The sequence below is a fragment of the Sinocyclocheilus rhinocerous genome, unplaced genomic scaffold, assembly GCF_001515625.1.
Source record: "Sinocyclocheilus rhinocerous isolate Xijiao unplaced genomic scaffold, SAMN03320098_v1.1 scaffold166, whole genome shotgun sequence".
Classification (NCBI taxonomy): Eukaryota; Metazoa; Chordata; class Actinopteri; order Cypriniformes; family Cyprinidae; genus Sinocyclocheilus; species Sinocyclocheilus rhinocerous.
The window spans coordinates 2,898,030-2,913,466 of NW_015633186.1; the positions used below are offsets into that span (position 1 = coordinate 2,898,030).

A 15,437-nucleotide genomic window follows, 5' to 3' on the forward strand; every position below is an offset into this window, starting at 1 on the left:
CATTGCACAGAGCTGTTATGTGAAGTAGCGGGGGGAAAGGGGCTTGGGGTACGAAGGTGGGGCTGTTTTGACTTGTCTTTGTGTTGTTGGTGTAACGTTAATGTTGCTGTCAGTGACTGCGTCCCAAAACCTAGTGAAGAGTCTACTTAGATTTTTCTGCATCATATTCGCGTTCATAAGAAGCCCAAAATCGCCTCCTGAGAGTGCACATCACACTTGGTTTTGACACACAGCCAGTGTCTAACTAGCAGCCGACTGTAAGTGTAACTAATCTGGGCGGTGCAGGAGCGTCCATACTGACAAACAGCTTTCACTAATCTGTCAACATTTCTCAACACCCCATTGGTATTTATCATGTAACCTATCGCACTTTATCAGCTCACTCTTCCTAAGAAGAGAGTGGAAGTGCTTGTCCTGACACACTGAAATATGATTTTTGCACTTGCTACTGACCAGTGTATTCCCACTCCTTTACCTTTGGTTATTATTAGGACGTTTGGTGTTAAATTTGGGTAATTTTCACTTTCAGAGGGACGTGGATGTTTTTCAATAATGATTAAGTAATTGAGAAATCATTTAAGTCTTGAGATAAGTGATGTTTTTAATAAAGGCCTGCTGACAAATGAATGACAGCTCAATGAGAGTGTCCATAACCAAGGATGTAAACAAATATTTAAAGGGATAGTTTACCCAAAAATGAAAATCTTGTCTTCATTTACTCTTGTTACCTTATTTTATTTTATTCCAAACCTGACTTACTTTCTTCTGTGAAACATAAAAGAAGATATTTCGAGAAATGTCAATATTGTGGAAGTCAGTGGCAATCAAAATTGTCAATGTTCTTCAGAATATCTTCTTTTATGTTACACAGAAGAAAGTCATACAGGTTTTGCATACATTAGGGTCAGTAAATGATGTCAGAATTTCCATTTTTGGAGGGAATTGTGCATTTAATACTGGCGGGAAGCAAGGATACATTTGAGAGTTTGTTATTGAATCTAATTATTAAAGGGAATCCTTGACTGTCTTTGGGGTTACCACCATCACATTTCATTTTAGACAATATTTGAATTTGTTGACACATTAAGGTCCAGCCATGTTTACTGTTTATTGGCACATTTTCATCGGCGATATTTAGTCAACAGGCCCAAATTGTAAATACAGATTTGCCACATTGACCATCAGAAAGCGACTTGGTTTGAAAGTTACTTCTGTGTGAGCTGTGTTTAGTACATGACTATATTATTAACAATAAACCCAATATTAGCCCATGAACAACCCACGTTTAGATTGCAATATAGTGTGTAAATTCATCACTGACATAGCATAAACATTGCATTGGATTTGTTTTCTCAATACCAAGGCGGTATGTCTGGTTTCTGTTTGAGATTGTGTAAGTGAGGGTGTATTTTGAGCATCACATTCTTGGGCTGCATATGCATTGTTTATGTCAGTATACTCTAGAATTTTTCTGGCAGTCACAAGCACATATAGGCGTAACTGCTCCAGTGACCTGACCACAAGTTTGGTTTCAGGTTTCTGTGTATTTATGCTCCAATTTAGATTTCTGAAACTAAAATCTGAATGTCAGTGTTGTCTGATGCTAACAGGCCTTGATGCAGCTGTGTTTATGTGTAGTGATCAGGGTGTTGAGAGCAGATACTGGCACCTGAGATCGAGTGCGTCAGCACTGCTTATCTTTCCACACCTTGATGAATAAGCAGAATTTAGCTGTTGCTTTGCATAGGCGTTATTTGCATCTTTGTTTCTCTTACCAGGAAACCACAGGCCAGGATTTACATTCTGGACAAAACTTATTACAGCTACAGAGGAATTTCTTTGCTTTATGCCTCTCATTGACATAATTGCTGATATAGTGTTTCACAAGCTAAATAGGGTGTCTTTTGAGTCACCTGAGAGTGTTGAAGGGTTAAAAGATTGTGTGATTATTATCATACAGCACTGTGTGTGTGTGTGTGCCTTGATGTGTGCAAGTGTGTGTTGGTGGGGAGAGGGACTTAGCTGGCCCTGAGCCCGTTAGTAGAGGTAGAATTACTCTAATTGTTCCAGCTGCACATACACTGTGGTGGCACATTTATTGCAGCTTTTTGTGCCATGCTGCCCAACAGCCAATGTTGCTGACATCACTTCATCACAATAACATGGTGTTAAGGAGGAATGGCATTCACGTCAGCATTTTATTGTTTTCTTTATTAATGGCTAGTTCTCGATCATGTAGTCGCTTTCCTTAAATCCATCATTGTTTATTATATATTATAAATGATTTAAATGATATTGAGGGCTCCATTAAATTATATAAAATATATCTACTTAAATGCAATAATGTATAAGCAACATATTGGTATGTCTTAGAAATTGGGATTTGTTAAAATAAGCTCCTACTTTCAAGGTGGACCAACTAATGGGTTTTCTGAATGATTTGTCGACTAATCGATCTTAAGGAGTCGCTGTAGAATTAGACTGTATGGTTTTGGTGTCATCTGATTCTGACCATTTTTATTGGGTTGTTTACATTAGTTCTTGCATTTTGAAAGAGCTTGACAGAACAAAAAACAAAAATTGTCAGGGTCATGAGATGCTTTGAAAATGTTTATTAGTGCATGTCACCAAAAATATCTGAAAAAAAATCTAGATAAATTACCTGACCTCAATAATAGTAGGATGATTAGATGACCATCATGACCTGTCCCTACATAGATTTTTTTCATTAAATAATGTCTTTAAAAAAACATTGCATTATGTTTGTAAATTGTAGCTGGAAATTTTATAGCCTTAATGTGACAGCTGGAAATTCATAAACACTTTTTCTGGAAAATGATGATGTAGCAACATCTGATTTTTAATATTCTCAAACAACCCATTCAGACTGTTACTTCTACAACTATCACAAATCATTCTTTCAGTTTCAAAAAATATATTACTTCGATGTCTACCCAGCAGATGTTTAAAACATCACCTAAACCTGAATAGTTAAAAGACATAAAACACATATACATGATCAAAAAGACCTCTTGTCTTCATTTGTTAGTACTCCTACTGTGTCATTCTTGAAAAGGTGTGGAAACATCCATAATGTACTCAGGTTCATTTGAATGTAATATGAGGGTTTCAGTCCAATGCTCATTAGGCCTGTCACAATAACAACTTTTTGTTGCGTGATATATTGCCCCAGAAATAATTGCGATAAGCGATATTATTGTCATATTAAAGACCATTTTATGCCACTGAGTATATAATCATAATGTAACAGCATAATAATGCAAGAAGGCCTACACACTTCCAAATGACAACCAACTTTTAATTTATGTGCGATATATTGCATCACCAAAAATTATTGAGGTCATGTGTATATATATTGCGCGATAAGTCGATATATTGATAATTGCGACAGGCCTAATGCTCATCCGCAAAGGTTTTCAGTGACTTTTCTCCAAGATTGAACATTCAATACTGTTCTGTATTATAAAGGAGCTTCTAGTGTCTCAGCCCTGTCGTCTGTAGCTCCCAGGCGTACGGAGAGCCCAGGCATTCCCCTGTCAGCTTGACTGAGAGAGGCTCCTCTGAGATTCCAGGCCATCGAATCCATCTGAGATAATTAAGTCTCGTCTTCAGGAATTCATGTTTATTTATGCTGCTTACCTATAAGCGTCAGGCGTCTCATTTTCGCTCAGGCCGTCCATGGAGTCCTCTGTCTCGAATGTAAGGTTGCCACCACCTACAGACCTACATTGGAGCGGTTTACTGGGAACTCAAAGTAGGTCATGTTTCTGGGTAGTAGCGCACTGAAATTAGTTTTACTGTAGGATACAGTGTATCCTGCAGGCTTCCATCAGTAACTCAGAGCATTATGGATCTAGCTGTCTCTCCTCTGAGGGGAAGCGCTCTGACTGGACGAGGAAAGGGAAAATCAAAGAGGCTGTGAATGCTTTAGCAGTCTGTTGCTGTGCTATTTCAAAGAGTAGAGCTGTCACTGAATTCCCCAGAGCAAGATGATATTTGCATTTCCTCGTTTCTTTTTCATCACGTTAACATGAACGCCACTGAATGTGTTCCTCCATGTTAGATTGTTTGTTTTTCTTGTTTTTGGATATTATTTTGGAGGCGAGTTTAAATAAACACTAATTCAGTCAAGTGTATAGTAAAGGTAGACACACTGTTATTGGAGAATAATTGAGTCAGTGAATCAGAGGATATAGGTTACTTTTGCCTCACTATAAGTACTGTTGCTCATAAAAAGGAAAACTTTAACTAGCCCTTGTGTATTTTAATCTATCAGTGATCTAATTTTTCCTCCAATCACAGATTTTCCATATTGAGTATTTTATTTTATATGCGTTTATTTTATGTTATTTTATTTATTAAAATTGAATTTTAAAATAATGATATAAATTACAGTAATTATTCTGGAAGTTTAGTTAACGATTCCAATGTTTCATCTCCTTCATGCATGTTTTAATTAGCTGCACTGTTGTCTCCCAAGGGAAACCGTCTCATGGTTTGCAGATATTACTTTGGCACCTTTGGAGAGAGTAATTTGAGAATTGCTTAATAGAATCGGCTTAATTGTCTCTTAATGACCTCAAAAACTGGTCAGGAGTTCTTTGTGCACATGCACAGAAAATATCTGCAGCATTAAGCATTGACAATGTCATCGACTTGTCAGTGGAACATCTGGTGCCATGATTGTGTTTATGAATTTGGGATGTCGTTCGCCTCATCTGATGCTTTTCTCCTACAGAACATTATACAGAATAATCACACGCCCTCCAGGACTATTAAAATGCTTGTGGAGAGCCTGCAGAGATATATTAGTGCGCATCTGCTGACCTGTCGACTTTTAAAACATCTCAGATGCATCGGCCTATTCCACAGACATGTCTGTGCATTCTGTATCACATGAAGAGATAGACACCTCAATGATCAGCCTCACCTTTTGCCCTCAGCAGAGTGTCTTTCTCTATAGATTGTGGCCTGGGAGAATGAATGTCATTTGGGGATTAAAGGCTTTCTCCTGCTTCGTAAGAAAATCAACCTTCCTATAGTCTTGAGGAATTTTTATGACCCTCAGAGCTCTAAACTGTTTTCTCAGGCAGTGTTTTATGGTTCACCCCGTGTTACGGCCAAGAATATGCAGTGTGTTTCCTGTCGTCATATCTTCGCAGGCAGCACAAAATACCCTTTTCTTCCTGGTATTATAAAGACTGTGACATGACTGTTGAGAATATTCTCTGCTTTAGTGGTGGAGTGATATATTGGCAAGACTGATTACTCGGCTGAAATTTGTTTATATTGAGACCAATAACATTACCAGATCTATAAAAAAATGCATAATAGTTTTATAAACAACCCTCTATATTGTGAGTAAATCACTCGCAAATGCGACTAAATCTTACTCTGGGCGACTAAATAATATCTAACATTAGCCATTGGCTAATAAATTCTTAGATTTTGCCTCGCCGTCGCTTTACTGATAGCGCTGTGTTTCTCACACATGCAGAGAGAAAGAGTGAGAGTCTTGCATACCACGCTGAATCGACGCGCTACATGTAAACCATATTCTTTGTTGTGGTTGATAAAATCCAGACTTTTTTTTTTTAGCCTTCAATTCATTTTAAATGGTCCTGCTGTGTATGTCACAATGCAGGACATGTCAACTTTCAAATAGTATTGGATGTCAGCTAGGCCTACCTGTATAGGATGTAAACGGTGTTTCTTTCCATTGACTCATTGGAAGAACCAGTTTAAGTTTGGTGCTTTGGAAAAAAAAGTGGTGAAAATGTGGTGAAGCTTTCTGTGATTTGTTAATATCCTAACTATTTGTCTGTAGTGATTTTAAATAAGTGTCCTCAACATCCTGAGGCAGACAGTTGTATCTCAGAGTAAAAATGCTCTTTTTAACTCCCTTTCAGAAGCCAAGCATTATGTGTATGAATGTGATTCACCATCATATGCATCTCTTCAGATCCTTGAAACAGCTCACGGGCTTCATGTAGCTTTTCAATGAGAGTGTTCTGGCTCAAAGTCTCACTTTTGTGCTGAAATTGTTCTTTAACAAGATTCCCTCTCAGTCGTAATAATTTTCAGTATCACTGAAGTCACATCACAATGACATGCCTACATACGCTGAGCACTGATCAACCAATCAGAATTAAACTTAGACTGAACCTCGTTGCCACACAAGTGAAAAAACAAGGCACAGGTAAACTAAATGAACTCACTGAATCAGTCAGATGCGTTTGTTGAATCAACATCTGACTCAATTAGTGAACCGCTAGTTACAAATACTTTAAGTGTATTTGTAGTTTTGAAATTACGCAAGATTTGTCAAATTTAAAGGCACGATATGTAAGATTTTTTTATTAAAATATCCAGAAACCACTAGAACAGTGTTATACCTAGTATGATAAAACAGCGCTGCTTTTTTTCCCCCACATACGCGCGACCGGAAGGACCGGAAGCGGTCGACTGTGGCATAATAAAAGCATCGCTGCTTTCGGGGCGTGTGTCGCGCTCGTTCAGCGGCCTCGTTTCGCTTCGACGACTTTCAGCCTGGCGAAAATTACATATTGTGCCTTTAAGCCATTATCATTGCTGTTTGTAACAATAACAATGTGAATGTAATAGGGCTGTAGCTATCGATTATTTTAGTAATCGAGTATTCTACAGATTATTCCATCTGGCAAAATAAAGCAAAAACAGGCAATATAGTGTCTGAAACATAAGTCTCATAATATTACCTTCTTGTTTATTGAACTGTTGAATAAAATCACATTTGTAATCATGCTGATTTCTTCGTGTGATATTGACTAACTTTCTTTCTGTGGTATTGTTATGCACAATGGCGTTTAGTCTTTCACAAAACATAGCTAACGTAGGGACATTTCGAGGAATCGTTTCAGTCCTAGTATGTACTAGGGCTGGGCGGTATATCGAGTTTGTACGATATATAGATGTTTTCTTTATAAGCGATTCGATATGAGGCAATACCGTTTATATCGATATACAGTAGTTTACGAAGTCAAACGGCACAAATAAATCAATGTATGGGAAACTGGTAATGTATATCGAAATATCGGAAATGTGTTTAAAAATCATATCACCGTTATTGAAAAAAATTATATCGCGATACATATTGATATTGAATTAGAGGATTTGTTGTGGAGAGAAGGGAATTAAAATAGCCTAATTGTGTTTGTAATTTTGCTTTTATTTACCATTATTTTAGCCTACATTATTTCTGAATGTAATAATAAAATGCAACGTACAGCCTACTAATTTAAGCTGTTTTTTCCTCTCAAAATGAACGCTTATAGGAGTAGCGTTTTTTATCCATGCTGAAACATTTTTAAATATCTTGAAAAAAATTATTTAATGTTTTTATTGCGTTGACAGTTTTTTTTTCTTTTGTTTAATACATTTGGTCTTAAGTAAATCTAGAAAAGATGATGCTGTATTGGCTATGACTAAGAGAGATCATTCAAGACTCTCTTCATGATTTTTTTTTTCTTTTTGAGTAAATTAAACGCTGTGCTTTTTTATTATTATTATTATTATTATTGGTAAAGAAAAAGTTTAAAAAATAATGCTATTAACCAGTATGTTTTCTACTCAAACCAGTTTCACAGAGGAACGCAGGAACAGAAACGTTCAAATACCGATTCTGCTCAGAGTGAACCAAACTTTTTTTTTTCTCGTTTTTAAGCCCTGCTTTATGCAGTTAACCAATATCGGTATCAGAATCGACCAATAGTTGTTTGTTAAAATCGGTATCGTATCCTATCGGTGCATCCCTACAACTGTTTTTACAATGGAGTGGCATTTGTAGCTTTCTTTAGTTGTGGATGTGCTATTTGCTGGATAAATCCAAACATTCTTAAAGGGGTCATATGATGCAATTTCATTTTTTCCTTTCTCTTTAGAGTGTTACAAGCTCTTGGTGCATAAAGAAGATCTGTAAAGTTGCAAAGACTAAAGTCTCAAATCCAAAGAGATATTCTTTATAAAAGTTAAGAGTTAGCCACACCTACCTAAAACGGCTCGTTCGAACACGCCCCCACATATCTACCTAACTGTGTGGGAAGATTTGCATAACGCCGCCCAAATATGTTCTTTTTAGCAGCATCATATGACCCCTTTAAAGCCATGGTTCACCCAAAAATGAAAATTCTGTCATTTACTCGCTCTCATGTTGTTCCAGATCTTTATGAACACAAAAACAAAACATTTTGAAGAGGAATGTTTGTAACCGGACAGTTGCTTGTTGTAGCAGTATTTTTTTTTCCATCTTCAAAAAAATCTTTAAAATATCAGCAGAAAAAATATATTCATGCAGGTTTGGAACAACTTGATTAACCATCCCTGGATGTCTATATTAGTGGTATTTCAAAGTCAAAGTCTGTTCTGTCATAAAGCATTTCTGGAAATATCCCATTTGCAGAGAGCATTGTGTTTACTCTTGGCCCTGACCCTGTTATGGATGGGTCAGATAGAACAGTGCTGTGGTTTATGAGCAGGTCTGTGATGTATTGTGCTAGGCAGTACAAGGCCTGGAGTGGCGTGAAGCAGCAGTGGTCTCCTGTAAGTGTCTGGGTTAAATACAGGCTGCAGAGGCGGTGATGTTTAAAAAGGGATGAGTGTGTGTGTGTGTGTGTGTGTGAGAGAGAGAGAGAGAGAGAGAGAGAGAGAGAGGGATGAAAGAGTACTGGCTGTTGTAATCTTTCTCTGCCATCATAACTCAACATGCTTTGAGCTAGAGGAGAAATGTGCAAAGATGGCAATGACTTTGACTTAAAAGAAATTTGCTCAGCGGCAACCTTTCTCAGGCCTAAGGCCCGCCCCGTTTGCACCAAACATGAATTTTCGGCATGTAAAAACTGCATAACAAATACACTAAATGAAACGATGAACCGCTTGATGCCAATTCGGAAATATCATACTCTTCAAAGTTGTTTCTTTTGAGGACAACAAAGGCTGCGTTTACACTGCAAGTCTTAATGCGCAGATCCGATCTTTTGACCATATCCGATTTTTTGGCACATCTGTTTACATTCACTTTAGACACAACTGCCTGTTTTGTTTTGCTTTTTTATAAAAATTTATATTTTTATTCAGCAAGGATGCATTCAATTGATCAAAATGTTATTCAAATGTATTCAGATAGAAAAGAGATATTTTAAATTGTAACATTTTGTATATCATACATTTACAGTTTTTACTGTATTTTTGATTAAATAAATGCAGTCATGGTGTGCATAAGAGACTTCTTTCGAAACAATTTAAAAAATCCTACCAGCCCCAAGTTTTTGAATGGTAATGTATATAGTCATTTAATAGCCTAATTAAAATGTTTACACACTTTTCAGAGGTTTTATTATTTATTTTATTTTATACAATTCTTTCAGATTATACATTGTTTTTCAGAGAATGAGGAAAATTTAGCATAATTTAATGCCACATGTAAACATGGCATCAAACTTGGTCTGAACAGACCTTTAGACAATAGCTGGGATAAAACTTGAACCTCATTTTGAAGAAATTTTGATTGATAACAATCTCATATCCTATACAGCTTTTTGACAACTTCCTACTGTGTTCACAGTTACCGATGTGGAGCTCAAACGTCTGCGAGATGCCTTCAAGAGGACCAGTGGCCTGTCTGTCTATATGACCCAGCAATGCTTCTACAGGGAAGTACTTGGCGATGGAGTTCCTCCAAAGGTTGCAGAGGTTAGTCAAGCTTTGATAAAGCATAAACATCATCAGAATACCTAAAAGCATCATGATCTCTCTCCAGCCACCCACTGCTTGTTTCAGTGCTGTTTCTTCATGTTTTCTTCAAGTCCCCCTGTAGTCAAACATTTTATTCCTTAAAACTCCTCTTTGATCATCAAAATGGCATATTTAAATGTTTTTTCTTGTGAAAATAATTTTCTCATGTCTTAAAATAGCTTGAATGTAACTCTACACCCTTGCTTCATTTACTATACGCAGGTCTATGAATACGCAAATTAGCCCCGCCTCCACTCAGTCACACAAGCCAGGTCCTCCTGATCCACGGATAATGACTGATAAAACTATGTTTTTACTAGCGGACAACTACAGTGGACACTGTAACAGTCGTTAAAGTTACTTACTTGACAATGTTGTGCCCTCAAAATGCCTTGAAGACTCGAATGCAGCCAAGTTTGTGATTCTTACTTCGCGCCCGCGTGCATACGCGTGTGAAGTGTGGCCGCCAATGCGGGAGAGGTGGGTCTGACTCCGGGCTGCTTTTCCACTGTTGCCGCGGGTTATTATTCAAGTTAGTGGTTCTAAATTCATGATAAACCACGGCTTCATGGGTTTTTTGCACTATTTTATTTTTGGTTTTATGCTGGTAATCCTATTGGAATATTTTGCATGCTATCTCTATGCGTGCCGCGTTTGTATAAATGGAGAGAGGGATATGCTAATGATAGGAATCTATCCCTTGACGTGATTGGTTATTGAATTTTGTGACGTAGCAAACCGAGGGCTGTTTCAAACCGCGTTTCTGGGACTGTCATTGGGAAACTACAGTTTTAAGGAGAAAATACTCAGCAATGGTGTTGATTAATGGATTGGCACATGGTTTGTCTAAAAGCAAATTAAAAACACCACATAGACAAATGAACAACATAAAAAAACTTGATTTTCACTACAGGGGGACTTTAACAGTTCTGTGATTGATTGGTCTGTTCTCCTGCATTATTTTCTGGCAGACTATAAGTAGTTACATATTCATGGATGAATTTAGATTACATTTCGTGCTCAGACTTTATCCTTTAGTATCCAGAGACTACAAAAGACAAAAAATGACACATGATGGTCACAAAAGCTTAGATAAAATTTTACATCATGCAGTTCTCCACTGTTGATTCGGTGTTCTTTGCATGGCTGCTGTTTGACTAAGCTATTTCCCTGTTTGTGTGCAGTTCAGTTTTGCTTTTCTGATGCTTCAAATACCCACAGTCATGTGGTTACCAATTGTAACCCAGAGAAACGCAAACTGAAAGGTGGGGCTTTATGGTAAAACATGCTCACACATTATCGTCTGACATTTAAAGACTTCCCCATGACCTGACCGCTGTAACCGTGAGTTCATGTGGCCTTCTCTACCTGCCTCCTGTAACTTTACAGGCTGTTCTCTGCAAGATGAATCATTCAGAGATCCCCCCTCTATTTCAGCAGAAAACCGTCTGGTCTATACTTCTACTTGTTGTCATAGGAACTAGTATTTGCAGGCCAGCCTGGTTAGTTATTTTCGGGTTGTTTCTGTGTGGCTCTTGGCCAGTTTTATTGTGAATAATGTTTTGGATCAATACTCTAAAAGCGCTTTATGAGGGGGGGCATATCTCTTTGACATTTAGTGTCAATTAAACAAAGTCCTTAAAATCCATGGAGGTCTTTAACAGGACTTGACTCTACAGTTATGAATCTTTCATCAGGTATTTTTATGAACTTTCAGTCATGGCTGCAATCCAATTAAATTCTTTCAGCAGAATAAAGCTGCCACTCACCCAAGAAAAACAGAAAAAGAGAGAGATGTAGTTATGGGGTTATTTTTAGTTCTTTACCCACAACCTTGTACTGTGACAAATCCTGATTCTTGCCAAACACCTTGCAATGCTATTATCAGGTGAATCTTCTGCTAAAATGATTCTTTCTGAGCGTTGCACACCTTCACATCATGTCACTTAGCACTCTGTGCTGATTTCCAGACCATTTGTTGAATCAAAGTTGACATTTTCCTCACATTTTCACCTTGGAGATTCCTTCACCTAGAGCTGCAACATTTCTGAATAAATTGAGAATCACAATTTTTTTTGTCCCACATTCAGTGCAGTCTACCTAAAAAAATCAATTTCATCAAATTATTTTAGGGCTGTAGCTATCGATTATTTTAGTAATCGCGTATTCTACAGATTATTCCATCGAGTAATCGGATAAGATGTCATTTTTCTTTATTAAAGAGCAATACTAAATATACAAGAGATAATAAGATAGATCTCTTAAAATAAACAACTAATTTGTTTTCTTTTTAGAAAAATTAACATTTTTATTGCTGAAATTGCATACATTAATAACCGTGAAAACTAAACCCAGTTAATGTATTTAATTGCCAAATTGCATTCAAAATGCAAATACAAATACAAATATATCAATAAAAAATAAAATAAATAAATAAAAATACAAAAATCTATTTCACATTACTTCAAAAAAAATTAAACAATACAAACTAAAACTAAGGCATAAATAAAAATAATAGTAATAAAAATAATAATAATACCTAAACATTGCATTTATGTCATGCAACGGAACTTTCAAGTTTCAGCCTAACTAAAGCTCAAGCATGACATAAGCCTTTACTGTCTTACTGCATAGACATTTCCTGTCAGCGTGTTATTTGAGCGGACTTTGCTTTTCCGGTGAGCATGAGCGGTACACGAGCGGAACGCACATTCATAGATCGGAATATTGAGCGGAGCGTCAAACCGCGCAGTGAAGAGGAGAGTGAAACATGCACACTGAACACTGCTGGGCGGGGTGCGACGCGGCGCGTCATATAATATTATTATATTATTATTATATGTAGCCTATATTTTCGGTGCATCCCTAGTTACATCCCCTCCTTGTTTACAAATCCAAAGTAAGTCCATACATCTGATTTAAACACGGACGGGGCTTTCCTGATAACTTTCCGCGATGCCGCCCTCTTTATTTTACTAACTTACTGCATGCTGAAGGTGACCCAGCTGACCTCACCAGAAAAAAACTCAACACCACCATCTAGTGGATTGTAAAGAAATTGATTTTATTATTCTACCAAATAGTATAATAAAAGATCGATACTTGGCGTCCGTGTATCGATACAGTATTGCCGTGGAAAATATCGCGATACTATGCTGAATCGATTTTTTCCCCCACCCCTATTCTTTATATACAGTTAGTAAAAGTACCACAATACCAGGAAGGAAAATCGGGTTGTTGATGTTTGTCTGCCATTCTCGCTCTGTCTGCACAGCGTGTGTGAACACGCTGATGACGTATCGTGTCTGCACGAACAGGGTGCGCAGAGGTATGCAAATACATACGTTGACAGGCAGGTAGGAAAGCCAATTAAAACGCTCTGTCCGAAACGCTTAATCATTTTTTTAAATGACGTCGATTCGATATCGATTCTCAAAAGCAGCGAATCGATCTTTTCCAGTATTTATTTCAGCAAACATTTAACACAAGATCTGATTAACGTGAATCTTATCATTAGTCTTCTCCACTAGATGTCACCCTTTTATTTACCTTGCGCGATGTTACAACGGAAAGTCTGTCATTCATTCAGTGCTTATGGCGGAGATACTGTTGACAAGAACAAAGAACAAAGCAATATGCGTGATTTGCAATGCTCAGGTGAAATGCTATAGTAAGTTACAAATCTGTGGAAGCATTTGACATCATGCACAAGTGCCATGATTTCTGCAATGAAGGAATGGCGGATGGCACGACACACTGTTTTGTTTACTACACACATACTAAAGCACAGATGACGCTTGCGGTGATTTCAGCCTCTGCAGTCCCACTATGATATACACACACTAATATCGTCTCCAGTTGCTCTGAGAGTCACTTCATTAGCATTTTACCGTTTAATTTGAGAAAACTACCTTCATATCACATACACAGCAGCTGCAAGTTCTTCACGACAACCCATCAAAATAAAAGTTCGGTTTAACGTGAAGCTGAGAGTGAAATATATTGTATATTATATTGTGCAGTCTTGAGACTCAATGTAACAACAATACTACTACTACTAATAATAATAATAATAATAAATATTAATAAAACTTTATTTTTAAAGGAATAATCACATTTGTTTTCTTTTAAATTTTTACAGTAAACTTCTGTTCTGCAGCATTGTTTAAAAAAAATAGGACCCTATACAAAAAAGGTTTAAAGGGGTCATATGACGTTGCTAAAAAGAACTTTATTTTGTGTATTTGGTGTAATGCAATGTGTTTAAGCGGTTTAAGGTTAAAAAAACACATTATTTTCCACATACTGTACATTATTGTTGCTCCTCTATGCCCCGCCTTTCTGAAACGTGTAGATTTTTACAAAGCTCATCGTTCTGAAAAGCGAGGTGTATCCAGTGCGTTGTGATTAGCCGAATACCTGAAGCGTGTGACGGAAATGTTACGCACCTTGCCATACTGTGATGCCGTGTCCCGGCTTGACGATACAAAACCAATAAAACCCATTACGAACGAGGCATTTGTTGCATCCAGTGGGGACATAATTACGGATTATAATGACTTATACTGTCTTTTTACGTGTTGCGTATCGCGCCGCATAAACATAAAACCATGTCTGCATTTGTGATCGGAGAAACGACAAGCGCTACTCTACACTGCTCAAAACTCGCGTTTGAATCGTCAGTGGAAAATTCTTTAAATATGAAAACGTACTTACAGGCTGTGAGTCAGAAGCGCCAGACTGTCCTTGCAAAGTTGGAATTGCCCCACTTTATAGAAACAACCTTTGTGCGCAGCATTGTAGGCTACTCTCCCAGGTACAGGAAGCAGTCCTCCGTAAAATGTGCTGCACACATCTGAATATTTGGGTTGAACTGTTCTGGAACAGTGTTGTAAATACAACTTAACCACTGATTTCCACTTGGTGAAGGCCAAACAAAGTAGTTTCGCTTTCACAACGAAAAACACAGCGGCCTAGCGTGAGCAAAAGCCCCGGCTTAGCCTGAGCTGAAGCCGGGCAAGAGTGAGCTGAGGCGGCGGGGTCGAGAACGGCGGTCCCGGCTAAGAACATTTTATAGGGCCCTATTATTGTTTAAAAAAGGACCCTATACAAAAAAAAGAATAGGTTTAAAATACAGGTCTGTGGCTCTTAATTTCTTTTTATTAATTCACCATTTGTAAACTGATGTTTACTGTTAATTTTTTAGAAATATCAATAGCATTTGTATTAAAAGTATATTCACTGAATGTAATCAAAAAATCGAGAATCGAATCGAGAGCTTGCGAATCAGAATTGAATCAAGAATCGAATCGAATCGAATCGAGAGCTTGCGAATCAGAATCGAATCGAATCGGGACATCTGAATCGATACCCAACCCTACTATTTTGATTACTCTGCTGTAGATGTTACTGTCAGGGCTCTGCCCTGTCAGCTTTGTCTGTGTTGTCTTTGTTTAATGTTTCTTTGTTTGTCTTGTGTTTTCACACATTGTTTTGTCTTTGTTTATGCTTGCCATGTGTTCCTGTGGTCCCACCTCCTTGTCTCCCTTGGTCACGCCCACTTGTTTAGGCCTTGTCTTGTCCTCGTTTCTGTAATTGGGCTCACCTGTCCCTCGTGTACTTTCCTCCCTTTATATTGTGCTGTTTTT

The 15,437-nt window shown here is 37.6% G+C and overlaps 1 protein-coding gene across 2 annotated transcripts in view; it reads left to right on the forward strand.

Annotated features, from left to right (window-relative positions):
- The window catches only part of LOC107743689 (ubiquitin carboxyl-terminal hydrolase 32), a 69,054-nt gene that overhangs the window by 350 nt on the left and 53,267 nt on the right, over positions 1–15,437 (forward strand). For both annotated transcript variants that reach the window (XM_016557063.1, XM_016557064.1), the window contains exon 2: positions 9,620–9,747. In XM_016557063.1, the coding sequence (XP_016412549.1) occupies positions 9,620–9,747 (128 nt within the window). The remainder of the gene's footprint in view (positions 1–9,619; positions 9,748–15,437) is intronic.